At 33.8% G+C, this 16,229-nt stretch overlaps 1 protein-coding gene across 1 annotated transcript in view; it reads right to left on the minus strand.

Moving 5' to 3' along the window:
- Nucleotides 1-16,229, minus strand: part of LOC149412314 (tudor domain-containing protein 1-like) — a 44,959-nt gene that overhangs the window by 20,729 nt on the left and 8,001 nt on the right. Inside the window, exons 5-11 of the mRNA XM_089646047.1 lie at nt 11,748-11,899; nt 11,482-11,562; nt 10,643-10,870; nt 10,316-10,407; nt 3,718-3,887; nt 1,659-1,736; nt 992-1,165 (exon numbers count right to left, since the gene is read on the minus strand). Of these exons, the coding sequence (XP_089502173.1) occupies nt 992-1,165; nt 1,659-1,736; nt 3,718-3,887; nt 10,316-10,407; nt 10,643-10,870; nt 11,482-11,562; nt 11,748-11,899 (975 nt within the window). The remainder of the gene's footprint in view (nt 1-991; nt 1,166-1,658; nt 1,737-3,717; nt 3,888-10,315; nt 10,408-10,642; nt 10,871-11,481; nt 11,563-11,747; nt 11,900-16,229) is intronic.

The following is a 16,229-nucleotide window of genomic DNA, read 5'->3' on the forward strand; positions in this document are numbered from 1 at the left end:
GCTCCAAGTATTGCACACTGTTTTCGTACTTTCTCTTTCAAACACCATGACTTAGGACTTACTTACATTCATCATTAACTCATTCTTCATACATACTTCTTTCACTAACACGTCGTCTGTCGAAGCAATTGTTCTCGACTGCGCGGATTTCAAGACCTTCAAAACAAATCTGGCATATCTGCGCAGGTCACCTGTAGAGATAAGCCAGATGGGTTTGCCTTAGTATCTGGAACCAGCATAAGGTTGGGGTGTTTTAAGCTCTTTTCAAGCTCCCAGTCACTACTTTCTAGGTTAAAACCTGTTTTTCTCTGAGGGAAGTCACGGCCGGGGCATTGTGGACAATTCGAGGTTATGATTTAAATATTGACTGATGCCTGGAGTGCTTGGGTTTTTTCAGGTTAGGAATGCCTTTCTAACTGGAAGTAAATACCCTAAATAACCTGGAAATGGTTAATTGTAAAAAAATAAAATGAAGCTGAATGGTCATTTAATAACAATGTTCCATTTTACTTGACTAAACTTTATTAGTGTTACATGCTGATTGGGCAGTTGTTCAGATGGGCGAGGTCTATTTCAGTAGTCATGCTGTTACTCACATTTTTTTTTGTTGTTTTTTATTCATAAAAAATATTATTTTGTTGTCTACAACCACCATACTAGGCTCATGCCCTTATTATTGCTTCCCTAAGTGAACAAACTTCTAGCTGCCAGTTTGTTGCTCTCTTCAGAAACAAGTGTTCTTCCATTTCAAAATAATTCAACATTTTTTAAATGCATAAAAAGAATCCAGCAGGACTACAGTATTACCAATTCTGAAAGTTGAGGCTGAAGGGGGTGGGGAGGGGAAGGAGACAGTGAAGTACCTGGTTATATAGATCTGGTCAACAAACACCAATGGTCAATTCAAGCAACGTTTCGATTCTGAATACTTTCCAGAGAAATATTGAGAGTATTTACAACTCTGCAAATATCGAAGATTTATTTTAATTACCTGGAAATATATCCGCCTCCCTCGGTTCAACCAGTGAATTTTTCATGCTCTCGTATGTGTCCGACATTTCTTTAATCTTTGGTAACATGACAGCCCTCTGAATGAAGAAGTCGTGTGGGTTATTGATATGTGTCACCACAACCTTTTCAATCACATCTAAAAATAAAAATACAACTTTTTTAACCCTTTTCAGACTGTACTGTAAACATTCATTAATGTTCAAAAACCTGAAACAATTTTTTTCAGATATAAATAACAATGATATGGTTTAACCTCTTGTTTACCTGCATATGCATCCTTACGCCAGTCTTTCCATACAGATGTTTAAAAAATCATTTCTCTGAATATAACCAGCTACTCTGGGGAAACTACGTATGGTAGATTATATTACATACCATTTTTAAAAATGTTTAACATATTATCTGGTATTTACAAAAATGTAATTTTGCAATAAAAAACAAGAAGTTGTGTGGAAAATAGAATCAGATGGCGCACGGTGAAAATTTTCTCTCAATATAACAACATAGTCTTTCTGGGGAATACTTATGAAAGGTTACAAAATTATTATTTCAATTATTTATCAAGACGTTAATGAACGGTTAAGAAAAGTATTAAAAATTCTTCAAATTTAGGTTTCTTCACAGTTGGCTAAAAAAAATCTACAAACCTACGGTGAGCGGAATAATGAAATTTTCAGGTTTTCTTTCAGCTTGCATTTCATTGACTGGATTGCTGGCGATATATACTGGAAAGGTACAACAAAAAAATAAACAATTAATTTAACTACAAAAATAACTCCCAAAGAGAGGTTGTATTTAGGTCATCGATGATTTTCCTAAAATTTATTTATTTAACACAAAATAGTATTATAGGGATGATGATGATGATAATTTATATATACATATATATATATATTTAAACTTGGGGGATCAATGCATTCCTATAGCTGATGTAAATACATAAATGAATAATGAAAAAAATGTATAATACATAAATTATTAGAGCAAAGATGTGTGTATAGTTTGTATTAGCTCTTCAGGTTAATTTGTTCACTTTTGGGAACAACTCATACGGTGTCATAGAAACTGTTGTATTTTTCTTACTTCCCCAAATAGGTGAGAAGGCGTTAAAAAGAGAAAACACCATGCTTTATATTAACTCACTTCCGGCGGGAACGGAAGTTCTACCTTTTACGCCGGCCATATTTGAATGGCAGAAAAGGCTTTGCTGTCCGATAATTTCAAAAAAATATTTTATATCAATCTTTTTGTAAGGGTCCCAACTATATTTATGTGTTCAAAATAGTGAATCATGTCATTCCCGTCTTCAAATTCTTATCTGTTCTGTGGAAGAATATTTTATAGAAGGAATCTATTTTTAAGCCCATAAAACAGATAATATATTGTATATTCATCCTTACACTTATCTTTTTTTTGTTATAATGATTTGTACGAAAATTTAAAAAAAATGTAATGTGATGAAATATGTACATTTTTACAAATAAAACATAAATAAATGGCCCTCACTGACTTCATCTTCAGTTTATAGAGTCGTGTTACGAAAGTAGGCTTTAATTTCAGACAATAACTTTATAATTGGGGTGTGGCGAGTACTATGTAAAAAAATTTCATTAATCTTATTGAATTCAACAAAAAATTTATAAATAGCACTTGATTTCAACTTAATTTCTACAAGAAATAAATAATTATGTTGTGGGAGATGGTAAAAGATGCATTAAAGTTCCATTCTTTCTCAATCAGAGTTATGTTTGGAGATTAGGAAATACAAATAAATTATTAAAATAACCCAAACTGAAATTTTTAAAGAATCCAATGTTTACGCCAGAACAAAACTGCAATCAAAAGAATTATCCACATCCATTAGAAAGATGACAAAGGGTGGTGGCATCGTCATTAAGGATAAACCAAACGTTTTCATAGATTATATTAAATCCGTGGGTGGAGTTGATCGTGCTGATCAGTGTGCATCGTCGTATTGCTGCTTAAGAAAATCGCTGAAATGGTGGCAAAAACTCTTTTTTTGGGAGATGGAGATATTTTCCATTTACTCAAACATTCTATACAAATAATATTTTTTTAAATAACAACAAAAAAACTTTTGAGCCATTTGAAATTTATCAAAATTTTAGTAAATCAATTAGTTGCTGAGTTCAAAAAGCCTCGAAGTAGGCCATCTTCTTCCGCTCTCAGACATCAGGCTTAATGGAAAACTTCATATTTTGAGAAAAGACACCAAGAGGGACTGTGTGGTCTGCTCGAAAAGGGCAGAAAAAGGTGGCAGAAAGGAAACCATTGAGTACTGTGACACGTGTCCTAACAAGCCACAAATGCATTTGGGCAACTGCTTTCTAAAATACCAGATGTTAAAAAATTATAAAGATTAGTATATGCAAATTTTTCTTTTATTAACAATCGTATACAATAATAAATGCATATTTCTTAATACATCTTTTTATTTCCTGCCTTTTCAAAAAATATTTTTTTCTAATTTTCTAAAAAGATTGTAATATTTCCTCATATTTTTACATTACATTCTATGGAGTAAGCTTGTATATCATACTCTTAAAAATTAGAGATTAAATTTTAAACTAATCAAATACGTAATGTGAGGCTTATTAAATGTCAAAATGCATGATTGTGGTGGCGTTCGATCCTCATCACCTACCCGTCGAGAGAATCGGAGGATGATAAGTTGATCATTATTACCTGTAGGCTTGACTGAAGCAGTTTCACAAGCAATGTCAACAGGAACTGGGGGCAGCTTTAAGTATTTGGGCAGCTCGGAAATTGACTGTAGTTTGAGGCTTGAATTGCTGCTTTTTATTTGGCAGTGCTTTTCCAAAGCCTTGAATATCCCTTCATCAATCATCAATCTGCTTAAAGTTTATTTATTAGAATACACAATAATTAAAACTATTCATTTATATGTACAGTAGAACCCTGATAATTTGAAATCCATGGAATATCAAAACCAATTTTTGAATTGACAAATTCCCACATAATTTAACTATTTTTAAAAAGCTGAAAAGTTGAGTTTTGCGGTTGGCCATCAGATTCAAGTAGGTATTGGAAGTAACGTATACAAGTATCATAATGATTCAACTTATTATCAGATATGTAAAGAAATTACATATTTCTGTGTAAATCGATCTTTCGTGGATCTAATCAGGTATGAATTTGATCAAATTATACATACAAAGTTTCAAGGTGGATCAAAAAAATTTCAAATAAAAAAAAAAAAATTGTAAAAAAACCTCGAATTACAGGTTTTTTTAATTATCGTGGTTTGAATTAACAGGATTCTACTGAAGTACGAAATCTTTTCCATTGGGCATAACATGACCATGTTGATAATGAAGCAATATAGGTAGATTCAAATTTGTCATCGACGTTTGATTATCTATGTCCCGGGCATTAAACCGATATTGATAAATTAAGCAATGTCAATTAAAGTTCTACAATGATTTTTTGAAGTGAAACTTCTTTAGGCGCGTAATGGATTTTCGGGGACGGAGTAAAACCGAGTCAGGATCGACACGAAAATGCGGGTACCCCCACCACCGCTCACCGTTCACTGTCCCTCTCTCACCATATGCGCTTGTTGAGGTGGGGGAGCCGCTCACAATAATCGATGCAGTTTTTGCACGATTCATTAAGGATTTAAGTGCTCATGTATATATCTCGCACTTTAGTTACCATAACCTAATTATAACGACATTAGGAAATGATATTCATGAAATTGACAATGAAAATGGCACATGATTGGTAAATTGTAATTGTAATTTCTTTGTAATTTTTAATTGTAATATTGTTATTTATGTAATATTGTATACTTGTGAATAAATTGAAAATTTTTGGAACTATACATTAATCGGACGTCATTCATCTATAAGAAAATATTAGAAAAAGCAAATACATGCTTCGTCGTTGAATTATTTAACCTCTAATTTTCAAACTAACCTAAGAGAGAAAATAGAGATGATGAAATGAAAATAGAGAGAGAGGAATACTAGAAGTTTCACTTCTGTCTTGCGTAGGCTTGACACACCCACTTTTTTTTTATCTAAAAAAGAATAGCAAACATCTAGTAATTCATGCTACTATATTTATTAATCTTTCAAATTATAAAATAGGCCATTAAAGAAGTCGTTTTTTGAGAATAAATGTAAATTATTTTGCCCTACCTTCTCTGTAAATATAAAATAAATAATAAAAATATTAAAAAAAGCATTTTGATGGGATTAAATTTAACTTAATACACTTTGACACGAGGATGTCCACAGGGAGGGGTCTTATCACCCTTGCTGTGGAGCCTGGTGGTGGACAACCTCATCCGGAAACTCAACAACAGGGGCCTATATACGCAAGGGTATGCGGATGACATTGCAACCATAATAAGGTGTTGGGATGCAGACACAACCCGAGGCCTTATACAGTCAACACTGGCAACAGTGGAAGAATGGTGTGAAGAAACAGGACTGTCAGTCAACCCAGACAAGACAGAACTAGTAATCTTTACGCGTAAAAGGAAACTAGAAGGATGGAGCAATCCAACCTTCTATGGAAAGGAATTAGAACCCTCTGACACGGTTAAGTACCTCGGAGTCATCATAGATGCCAAACTGAGCTGGAAAAACCAGGCAGAAACTGTAGGCAGAAAGGCCTGTGCTCTGATGTGGGCAACTAGGCGAATCTGCGGCAGAACGTGGGGTCTCAAACCTAAAATGATGCAATGGCTTTACACAGCCGTTGTAAAACCAAGGATCATGCACGCAGCCCTGGTCTGGTGGAGGAGAACAACACTGAAAACAGTGATGGTCACACTCAATCACATACAGGGACTTGATGCAGAAGCATCACAGGAGCCATGAGAACCACTCCAATACTAGCCATGGGAGTGCTGCTGAACCTACCCCCACTAAACATAGAAATAGAGGGGGCGGCGATGGCGGCAGCCTACAGGTTACATTGCAATGGCCAATGGAGAGGAGAGTTGCCCAGAAACAGTCACACGGAGATAGGAATAAGACTGAGGGCAATTAGTCCGACGGCTGGGATGAAGCAGGACGGCAAACAAGCCGAATACTTCTTCGGACAGCTGTTTAAAGTGACGTACCCCACAAGGGAGGAATGGGACACGGTCCCAGGTCCAAACTCCAAACAGGAACTAATCTGGTTCACAGACGGGTCCAAGATGGAGGAAGGAACAGGGGCCGGGGTCTGTCTACAGGGATCTAAGAGGGAACTCAGTATACCTCTAGGAATGCACTGCACTGTGTTTCAAGCTGAGATGAAAGCCATCTTAGCCTGCGCACAGGAGAATATGAGTATCGGGTACAGAAATAAGAACATAAACATATGTTCGGATAGCCAGGCGGCCTTAATGGCACTGGAAAGTAACCGATGCGACTCCAGACTGGTGATGGAATGCAGGACTATCCTAATAGAACTGGCGACCATCAATAAAGTAACCCTGCTCTGGGTACCAGGACATAAAGGTATTGAGGGCAACGAGCGGGCTGACGAACTAGCAAGGAAAGGGGCGAAAGCACCACTTGTGGGATCTGAGCCGGCTGTAGGAGTAGCAGCTTGCCACACCAAACTACATATCAAGAGGTGGGTCAAATCCCAACACTGGAAGGAATGGAAGAAGGCACCCGGAATGAGGCAATCTAAAGTAGTCATAAACGGACCGGACCCTAACCGAACCAGGCAACTACTCGATATGGACAGAAACTCACTGAGGGAACTGGTAGGACTATTAACGGGACACTGCCATCTCAGGAGACACATGCAACTGTTGGGAGTGGAAAACACCAACATCTGTAGGAAATGTGAAGAGGAGGAAGAGACTCCAATTCACCTATGGTGCCAATGTCCCGCTCTGCTGGGAACAAGGCTCAGATACCTGGGAAGACACAGTGTGGAACCAGAAGACATCGCCACATATCCAATGACAGCCCTGGTGAACTTCATAAAAGGGACCGGGTTACTGGCAAGGGAATGAGGTAAAATGGGAGATAGTACAATGGGCCTATGGCCTAAGTGCTCGCGGGGAACGTAAGCAAACCGCCTCCGACTATAAAAAAAAAAAAAAAAAATAACTTACAAATGACTGATTTATGTGGGAACACAAATTTGTGAGCGTAATATTAGAATTTTGACCCAAAAATGTTTTTAACATGATTTCATTTTTTTATTTTATATTTCATTATTATATTTACCCTCCGATGGGCAAAGTGGCCTGGCCGGGCCATTTTGATTTCCAAAAGTAATTTTCAATTTTCCCCATTGTCTTTTTGGCGGTATCAATATATTGTACAACTCGGCAGGCTGAGTCGAATAGTGCTTTTAGTTTGCGTTTAGTTGGTAGAATAAAAAATAAAATTAAGATACAAGCTTCAAAGATTGTACCACATGGCCCGGAAAGGCCATCGCGTATGGCATCAAGGTCAGGTGGGTCAGCTATTCGGATACCAACTACCTGCTCAAAGGTCAAATTTACACGGGAAAATTTCCAGATGCTGATTGTGAAGTGAATGAATGAGTGGATTTAGTTGACAAATATCACATAATGGACCAACAGTATACTGCAATAACTTTTTTACATCACTCATCTTAGCCAGAATTCTGAAGGAAAAGGACTTGCCATCGTTGGTACTGTACGCGCGCAAACAGGATGTTTGTCCCGTTATATACTCACATACAACATATTGACATGTTCATACTCACTATTTGTACACCTGCCTTTATCTAAAACTAGTTTGATAGCCCACATCTCTTATATGGCCTGGCCAGGCCACATTGCCCCTCCGAAGGGCTAATAGTACATTGCACATCGGAGGGTTAAAATAGTAGGTCTGGCAAGATTATTCTTTTTTAATAATTTCCATTAACTCACAAAAAATTGCCTCTAAAATTCTTATTAATTCTCTATAAATACTTAACTTCAGGCCTCTGGCATATTGATTATTATATTTCTTAAAGATGCTGTCAGAAAGTCAGAGACTTTGTGTGTATTTCAACTGTCAATAAAATTCAAATAAATGGAATATTTCTGAACGTATCTGAAAACTAAAAAATGTTTTTGAAAGGTGATGAAACACACTTTAATCATAACCCAGAAAATGGTAATGTTGAGTTTTTAATGTCTCTATTTTGGATGCTGTACAAATTTTATGCCAGAATGAACAAAAAAAATTATAAAATGTCATTTCATTTCGTAACTTCTTTGTGCTGTATAACCAAAAAAAACTTTAAACTGCTGTCCTCAACAATCAGGATTTTGAAGATACAATAGTTTACGTAGGAGGGGTCAAAATGTATATTTTCATCAAGATAAAAATGTAATCAGATAAATTTGGATAAAAATAAAATGGAAATGCCGATGTCGGCATGTTCCGAAGTTCATATATTGTATGGCGTATTTGTATTCTAAAGTAAAGTGACAGGACTGGAATGCACAAGCGGCCATTGCCTAAATTTGCGTGCTTAAGTACACTTCTTAAAATTTTCTTTTTGAAGTGAAACTTCTTTAGGCGCGTAATGGATTTTCGTGGACGGAGTAAAACCGAGTCAGGATCGACACGAAAATGCGGGTACCCCCACCACCGCTCACCGTTCACCGTTCACTGTTTTCAGTAAAAGCAACAAATCATTAGCATGCGCATAAAAGTTTTTATGTGTTTTATTTAAGTACTTTTTTACTCGGTAGTATAATTTTGTTTGGCGCATGCCTTAGCTGTGGTACAGACGTGGACAGGGCTTTCCTGTACCGTCCGTCCGCCGTTCAGTCTGGTTTAGTCGTCCGTCGAGAGCGCTCGCGTCGCGCGCTTTGCCGTTCCATTCGTATTCCAGTGAGTAGTGACGAGATATTTAATTGTAATATTGTTATTTATGTAATATTGTATACTTGTGAATAAATTGAAAATTTTTGGAACTATACATTAATCGAACGTCATTCATCTATAAGAAAATATTAGAAAAAGCAAATCCATGCTTCGTCGTTGAATTATTTAACCTCTAATTTTCAAACTAACCTAAGAGAGAAAATAGAGATGATGAAATGAAAATAGAGAGAGAGGAATACTAGAAGTATCACTTCTGTCTTGCGTAGGCTTGACACACCCACTTTTTTTCATATTTTAATTTCTTTATGGTAAGTGATGTCAAGTAAATAAATCAACAGAAAAGACCAGCGGTAAAATAACAACTCTGAAACGAATAGTTGCAATACTGAATACCTACATAACGACATATTACCTACATATTACGTACGTCTTCGTAGGTAGGTACCTAATTTGGGATTGCAACTGATGTCATGATGTTACAGGCCGTATACACACCATTCAAATAGTAATTTATTACGAATCCAAATTCAATTTGGAATTTAACTTCTTCAAATCTGTGTTAATGTTACTTTTTACACTTCTGGTGTTATATAAACAGTCATTCAAATAGAATAATATTATGATGCACTGTTAAGTGTGTTTTTTTTAGTATTTTAGATCTTATTTCAAGTAACCAAAAAAAATATAGACATTTTTATTATTATGATGCATTCCGACTTCACCTTATGATAGAAAGAAGGCTTGTTTACCTAATTTCTAAGTCTAATAAATTGCTTGTACATTTTATTGAAGAAAGATACGTTTCAGGTACCTAGATGTTCTGACACTAGTTTCGGCTTATGATAGTTTTACTGCGGAACTTTTAAAACCTCTTAAATGGGGTGTAAACAATAGTTCAAATATGGAATGTATTGCATTGCACTACCCCTGCATACATTCTGGAATAAATTCAATTATTGTTATTATTATTAAAAGTATCAAAGTCATAAACTTTAGTGACTTTCGAAAAAGGGGTCATTTTCAGGTATATTTCACCACATTCTTTTTCATTTGTGATGGATTCACCACTGAACTTTAGAAACTTATTATGTCGGGAAGCAGTTTTTAGCTCAAAACTTCTTGTCTGGGAAAGAATCATGTTTTTTTTGCAGTTTTTTGTATGGAATTTTAAGGGACCGAAAAACAAAACTTCTTAAGTGGGAACTTCTTAAACGAGTTTGACTGTAATTTTTATGGTCGCTCATGTCTACCAATCACTAATATCGTTGATTAAATACTTTTATCATATCGATGTTGGCCTTCATACTCTGAATTTATACATTATCATCAATCTTTAATACATGTTATGCTGAAAAATAGGGTTACTTTTACTAAGTAGACATTAGCATTATGTGAGCATATTGTAAGTAAGAAATATGTAAATTGATACAGGAGAAAAAGTGTATTAAACTGACCTGGTTGGCTTTATGCTTTTAACATCCTCTTCCAATAACCAGGGCAAGTTGGCAATTCTCTTGGTTTCTTCTGCAACTTTATGAAGATTTACCTATAAAGACAAAATATTTTAAAAAGTTATAACAATGCAAACTTAACAAAAACACGATATGTAGTATATATATTATGTAACTATAAAAACAAACAGATTAATGTATATGGATTATATCAGATTGGAATAAGCCAATATGGATTACATCGCATTACACAACCCCTGTGTGAAGCCTGGAATAAACGTATTATAATTACATATCACTGTGCTTGTTAATGATTATAACGAGTGTTACCTCCTTTTGTTTTTCCGGCTCAGTGAAATAATCCACAGCGTTGATAAAATCAGATAGGTCCTTGGCAGAATCATTTAGCTTTTTAATCAGTTTGTTCTTGTCATTCTTGATTTCCGCCACCAGTGAGTTCTCCATTCTCTGCAGGACGCCGTGGCAGCGATCAAAGTGTTCAACGAGCATTGTTTTCATAGCCTCCCTGTCCACGGATGCAAGAGATTTTTCCAGTTCCTGAAAACAAAACATTCAGTAAAACTGGACTGGAATTCAGGGGACTGGAAAAAAATTGATGTGGGTTAAATTTTGCCACTCTTTCAAATTCAAGGGACCGAAAAAACAAAACTTCTTCAGTAGGATTCACAGTATACGCAATTAAATCTGGGTATTTGAAGGTAAAATAAATCACATGTAAAAATCAATCTAATATTACATTGTTTTCAGGGGTAAGAGGAATGGCTGCGCTGCATTTTTCTTACAAAATTTAAATTTGGATTTGAGGGTATAATTAAATAGTAAAAAATAACCAAAAAAACATTCAATTTTGCTTAATTTTAGAAGCAACTAAAACTTTGGCAATTATGAATTATATTTTCAAAGATATACTTTTTAAGTCTTATTTTTATGGTATACTCTATACATAAAGGTAATGAAGGTCTCATTTAAGGCACCATAATCTCTAATGTTTCTAGGTGATCAAATTTTCAAACCAAAAATACATCACTTTGAATTACTTTGCAATTATAATATGACTTTTACACTACACGCTATTAATATTATTAATCTCATATAAAAGCCCAGTAGGGAATAAATAAATAAATTACAGGTGAAAAAATTAAACTAACCCCTGCAGTTTTTTTCATACGAAGCATAACATCCATAGCAGAATTCTTGTGAACCTTGATATCATTTATAAACTGTTCATTCTGAAAAAAAAAAAATATTTGTAATATTCCATAATTATTATGTAACTTTTAATTGGTTTAAATTTATGCACTTGATTCTCTTTTCACACTGGAGTGAAAGTTTGCACAGCGTCAGAATGAAACTATTAGTGATTTATAAAAAAATATATTTATAAAGGTATTTATATAAAGCAATTAAAACATACCTTGTCACTGACTAGAGAGAATCCATGTTTCCCACATGTTCTGACCAGACACACAATGCAAATGGCCTTGCAACAATCGGAGCAATAAAGTTCACAAATCTTGTCAGGGTGTTCAGAGCAAAACGAAAGGGACTTCAGGAATTCGCCATAATCTAAAAACAAATTATTGTGAAATTATTTTTCGATTTTTCGGTGGAAAATTAGATCAATTGATGGAACCAGTGGCGGCTCGTGACTTTTGGGTGTACTAGAATGCTAAATGTTGTTGTAGCTGAAAACGATTTTTAATATTTTTAGAAAATTCGATTTTTTCTATGAAGATTTTCAGGAAATTTCAGTTTGGCCGTGAGCCGCACTGAATTCCAGAAAATCTTAAAAATTAAATATATTCGATAATTCAAAAAATTGAATTTTCGAAAAAAAATTAAAAATCGTTTTCATCTACAATAACATCCATAATGCCATTTTTGTAATATTAGTACTCTAGTACACCCAAAAGTCACGAGCCGCCACTGGATGGAACATAAATAAATTAAATACAAGAACTTTGTGTATACACAGGTTTTGCAATTAGAGTTGAAGTGAACAGCATATTCTTAGGATTGGGGTGTATTTGTGCATTACATGTCCATTTCTGACAGCCCTTGGCTGCTTACGTCTACTTATTGTCATTGGCGAGAAAGATGTTTTTACATTATATCTTAACACTAGAAAGATGAGTTTCTGCTCTGTGCCCACAGAGACTGCGCCTGTCAGTTTGACTGATCTTTGGCTTATCACATTGTGAATGTAAATTGATGTAATTTATGGTATAATAACAAATTAATAAAAGCTGTAATTAATGAAACTTTATATTATCTAATTCTGTTTTCCGGTTCGTTATCAGTTTTTCAGGAGTAAACAAAATTGAACCAGATCTGGTATTTGTATAAATACTAAGCTCTTAGTTCGCCAATAAGCTGTAGATTAAAATTTGTAGCGAGAGAATTTTTTTATAAATGGTCCATGCCGTTATGGCGACTAGATCACACGTTGTAGAAAACGTCCACAGGCCCCCTTAAACTTCCAGACTTCGGGCTATTAATAAATTGAAATGAAATGAAATAAAATAAAATAAAATAAAATAAAATATAATAAAATATAAACCTAAATATGTCAACCTCTGTTATATATTAAATTTAAAAAAAAAAAAAAACAAAAAAAAACAATAATAAAAGTGATGAAAAAAAAATCAGCAAAACAATAAAATGACATTATATACAACCCTACTTCATAATATCAAGTACAGTTATAAAGTCATTTTATTGTGTTTTATGTATGTTTTTTTTTAAGTTATAAAATTTTTGTAATATTGCTTTTTTACATTTATTTACTGTGCTTTGTTTTCCTTATCGTAAATGATGGGTTCGTTTGTATAGGTAACTACATATTTAGTTCATGATTTTTTATTGAATGTAAATCCATAAGTACAATATATTTTTTAACGGTTATTGCTTTTATACTGCAGAGGACGTCAAATAAACTCTTTCTGGCAACGAGTCCATCTGACAATGTGCGAAATAAAATGGATTTTTGGAATAATAGAATAAATATTTTACAACCCTGAAACAGATATTAATTTATAAACACCATTCCATGAGTGTAAATGTACTACTTACCAGTCTGAAGATGCCTATAGCAGAGTGAAACTTGTCAGGTTTTACATAGAATTATTTACCATCAAAATTAAACAAATTAGCAACTAAAACGTAATACAATTTAACAGATATTCACGACAGACCATACCATTTCAACCATATAGTACTCTGTTTTTATATATAAGTTTCTTCAAATTACTTTAAAAAATGTAAACAAAATAAATTAATCTTTCCGATCTATTTGTTTTCCATATGAGAGAAATTTACCAGATGTACGCCGGACAGGCTGATCTTAGTCTGGCAAGTGAACATTTTAGCATTGCAAAAAGAAATACCAAGAGACCGGAATTTAGCCTTTCTAATGTCTTAGAAATTATTTGTAATTGTTTAGTATTGTCCAGTTACGTATGGCCCATTTTTCGATTAGTAGTAAATCAATAAGTAATGCAAAACGGTAGAAACAACTGTAGGAAATCGAGCGTGACTCAAATATTACGGCACAGCATTTTCCATAAAAATGCAACTTTTATGGTCCAGTTTGAAGCTCGCTGGATCGTTCTCAGTGGACAGCCTGGGTTAGGGATAGAAACGAGGAAATGTTAGCTCATGCTACGAAGCCGAGGTGGGGACAGGCATTATTCCAGAATTTTATTAAATTATTTAATATCTATAAAACTAGTATTACGATATATATTTATAATTAAGATCGATAACCGAATATTTGTTTTAGGATTACCTAAATTATGTGGTATGTCGTGTAAAAAACAACTCAGATATAGCATAAAACTCTCTTTAGTGCAAGTGTGTTCCCCCAGTCCGGTACGGGAGTGTTAATATAAGTTTCACTTCCTCACTATGGCACCTGTATACTTCATTGCTTGAATTCGGTAGGATATAAATACAGTCCACAATAATCTTTTTATTCTTGGCAACATTCACCTGTAGGAAGATTTGATCAAGTTGTTTGTGTATAGTGGTAATTAAGTTTGCTTTATATTTCTTGCTGATGTCTATCAAGACCTCACCACCTCTGCTTTTAGCACTTGTCAAAATACTTGTCTGATCCATGCACGATTTGATTAATAAAACCTAATTCATTGTAATATTTGACTCTTAACTGTTTTATTGTTTATTGTTGTTGTTATACGCCCATAGGGGCTTTTACATAGATTATAAATAAGTTTTACATAAGTTATCGAGTTAGAATTTATACTAAGAGTTATAAAAGTGAAGAATTTTAAAAAAATATACAAGTAGTTTTTGAAGAATATGGCGTAAAGAAACATTTTAAACAACATAATATTTAACAATAACAAAGAACAAAATATAATATAAAACATTACAATAACATATCTAATCGTTAAATCTATTACAATAATTTGTATGATTCCACAAAGTGTTGGTTTAATTTGAATTTAAGATTATAAAGGGAATCATGGAATATATCTATAATACCACCAAACTTGTTGCCCAAATCATGCATCCTATTGGTAAGTGAGTTTGACTGATAGTTGGTTTTATATGTGTCGCAAAAGAATGTTGTATTTTGTCTAGTATTTCTTGTCGGTACATAGAGTTTAATAGCAGCAACGATGGCAGGGCTGTCAATAAGGTTGTTCATGACTCTGTATAATAAAATTAGGTCTGAAATGGTTCTTCTGTCAGACAGCGTAATTAAATTAAGTCCATTCATCAAATTTACATAATTAATGTTTTCTATTGGAATTTTAAGCTTGAAATTTAAGTACCTAAGAAATTTGTGTTGAACCCGTTCTAATTTGTTAGAGTGTACTTTATAGAAAGGAGACCAAATAGGTGAATTATATTCCACTTGGCTTCTAACTAGTGAAATGTAGAGTGTTTTCATGCAATCCAATGACTTAAAATCAGTTAGGGTTCTACAAAGGAAGCCAAGAATCTTTAAAGCCTTATTAGTTATATCATCTATATGCGCTGTGAATGTTAAGTTTGATTCGAATATAACTCCCAAGTCACGAATTTGTGATACTGGTGTTAATTTAACATTATTTAAATTATATTCATGTAAGATATGAGAATGAGTTCTGGAAAATCGTATCACTTGACATTTCTCAATGTTCAAAAATAACATATTTTGTTCGCACCATTTAAAAAATTTATCTAAATTAGCTTGTAAAATTAGGCAATCATATATATTTCGTATTCTTTTAAACAATTTTAGATCATCTGCAAAAAGTAGGACTTGTACATCTTTAAATATGTTTACAATGTCATTAATGAATATTAAGAATAATATTGTTTTAAAAAAATAGGCCAATATTGTGCCCCAACATTGGCAGTTTCAAATTTAATTTTTGTTTTAAGGCCTCTCACATTCTGATGATAAAATTTCAATTCATTGGGTTTTGTCCTCAGTGCTCTGCATTTTTGAAGTGAAAAATTTAGTGATATAAAAAATCTGTTTTCTTTTTTTCCGCATCAATTTTTCTCTTATTTACTGAACATTCATCACTCCAGCATTACGATCAGTTGGCAATTGTAATTTTAGTCGATTACATATTATATTATTTATTTATATATATTTTTTTTATCTATGCAATATTGTATTACGTGCCGGACCTCACTGTTTGCTTTGTTGTTTACTTCTATTTTCTATGTTTTGCTGATATAAGCTGATCACTTAAACAGCTTTTCAACTTGAAACATACTTACTTATTATACACCTACGTATAAGCATTTACTGTGTACTACATCTATTCTAAGTCAGTTACACAATTTTCCTATACATATGTATATATTTTGTGGTATTCCAATATTGTATTACTTAAACAGGATCTAAATTTGCTTTGTTATTTACTCATGTTCA

This window comes from Hesperophylax consimilis, chromosome 23 (genome assembly GCF_061612785.1).
Source record: "Hesperophylax consimilis isolate HC1 chromosome 23, BYU_Hcon_1.0, whole genome shotgun sequence".
NCBI lineage: Eukaryota > Metazoa > Arthropoda > Insecta > Trichoptera > Limnephilidae > Hesperophylax > Hesperophylax consimilis.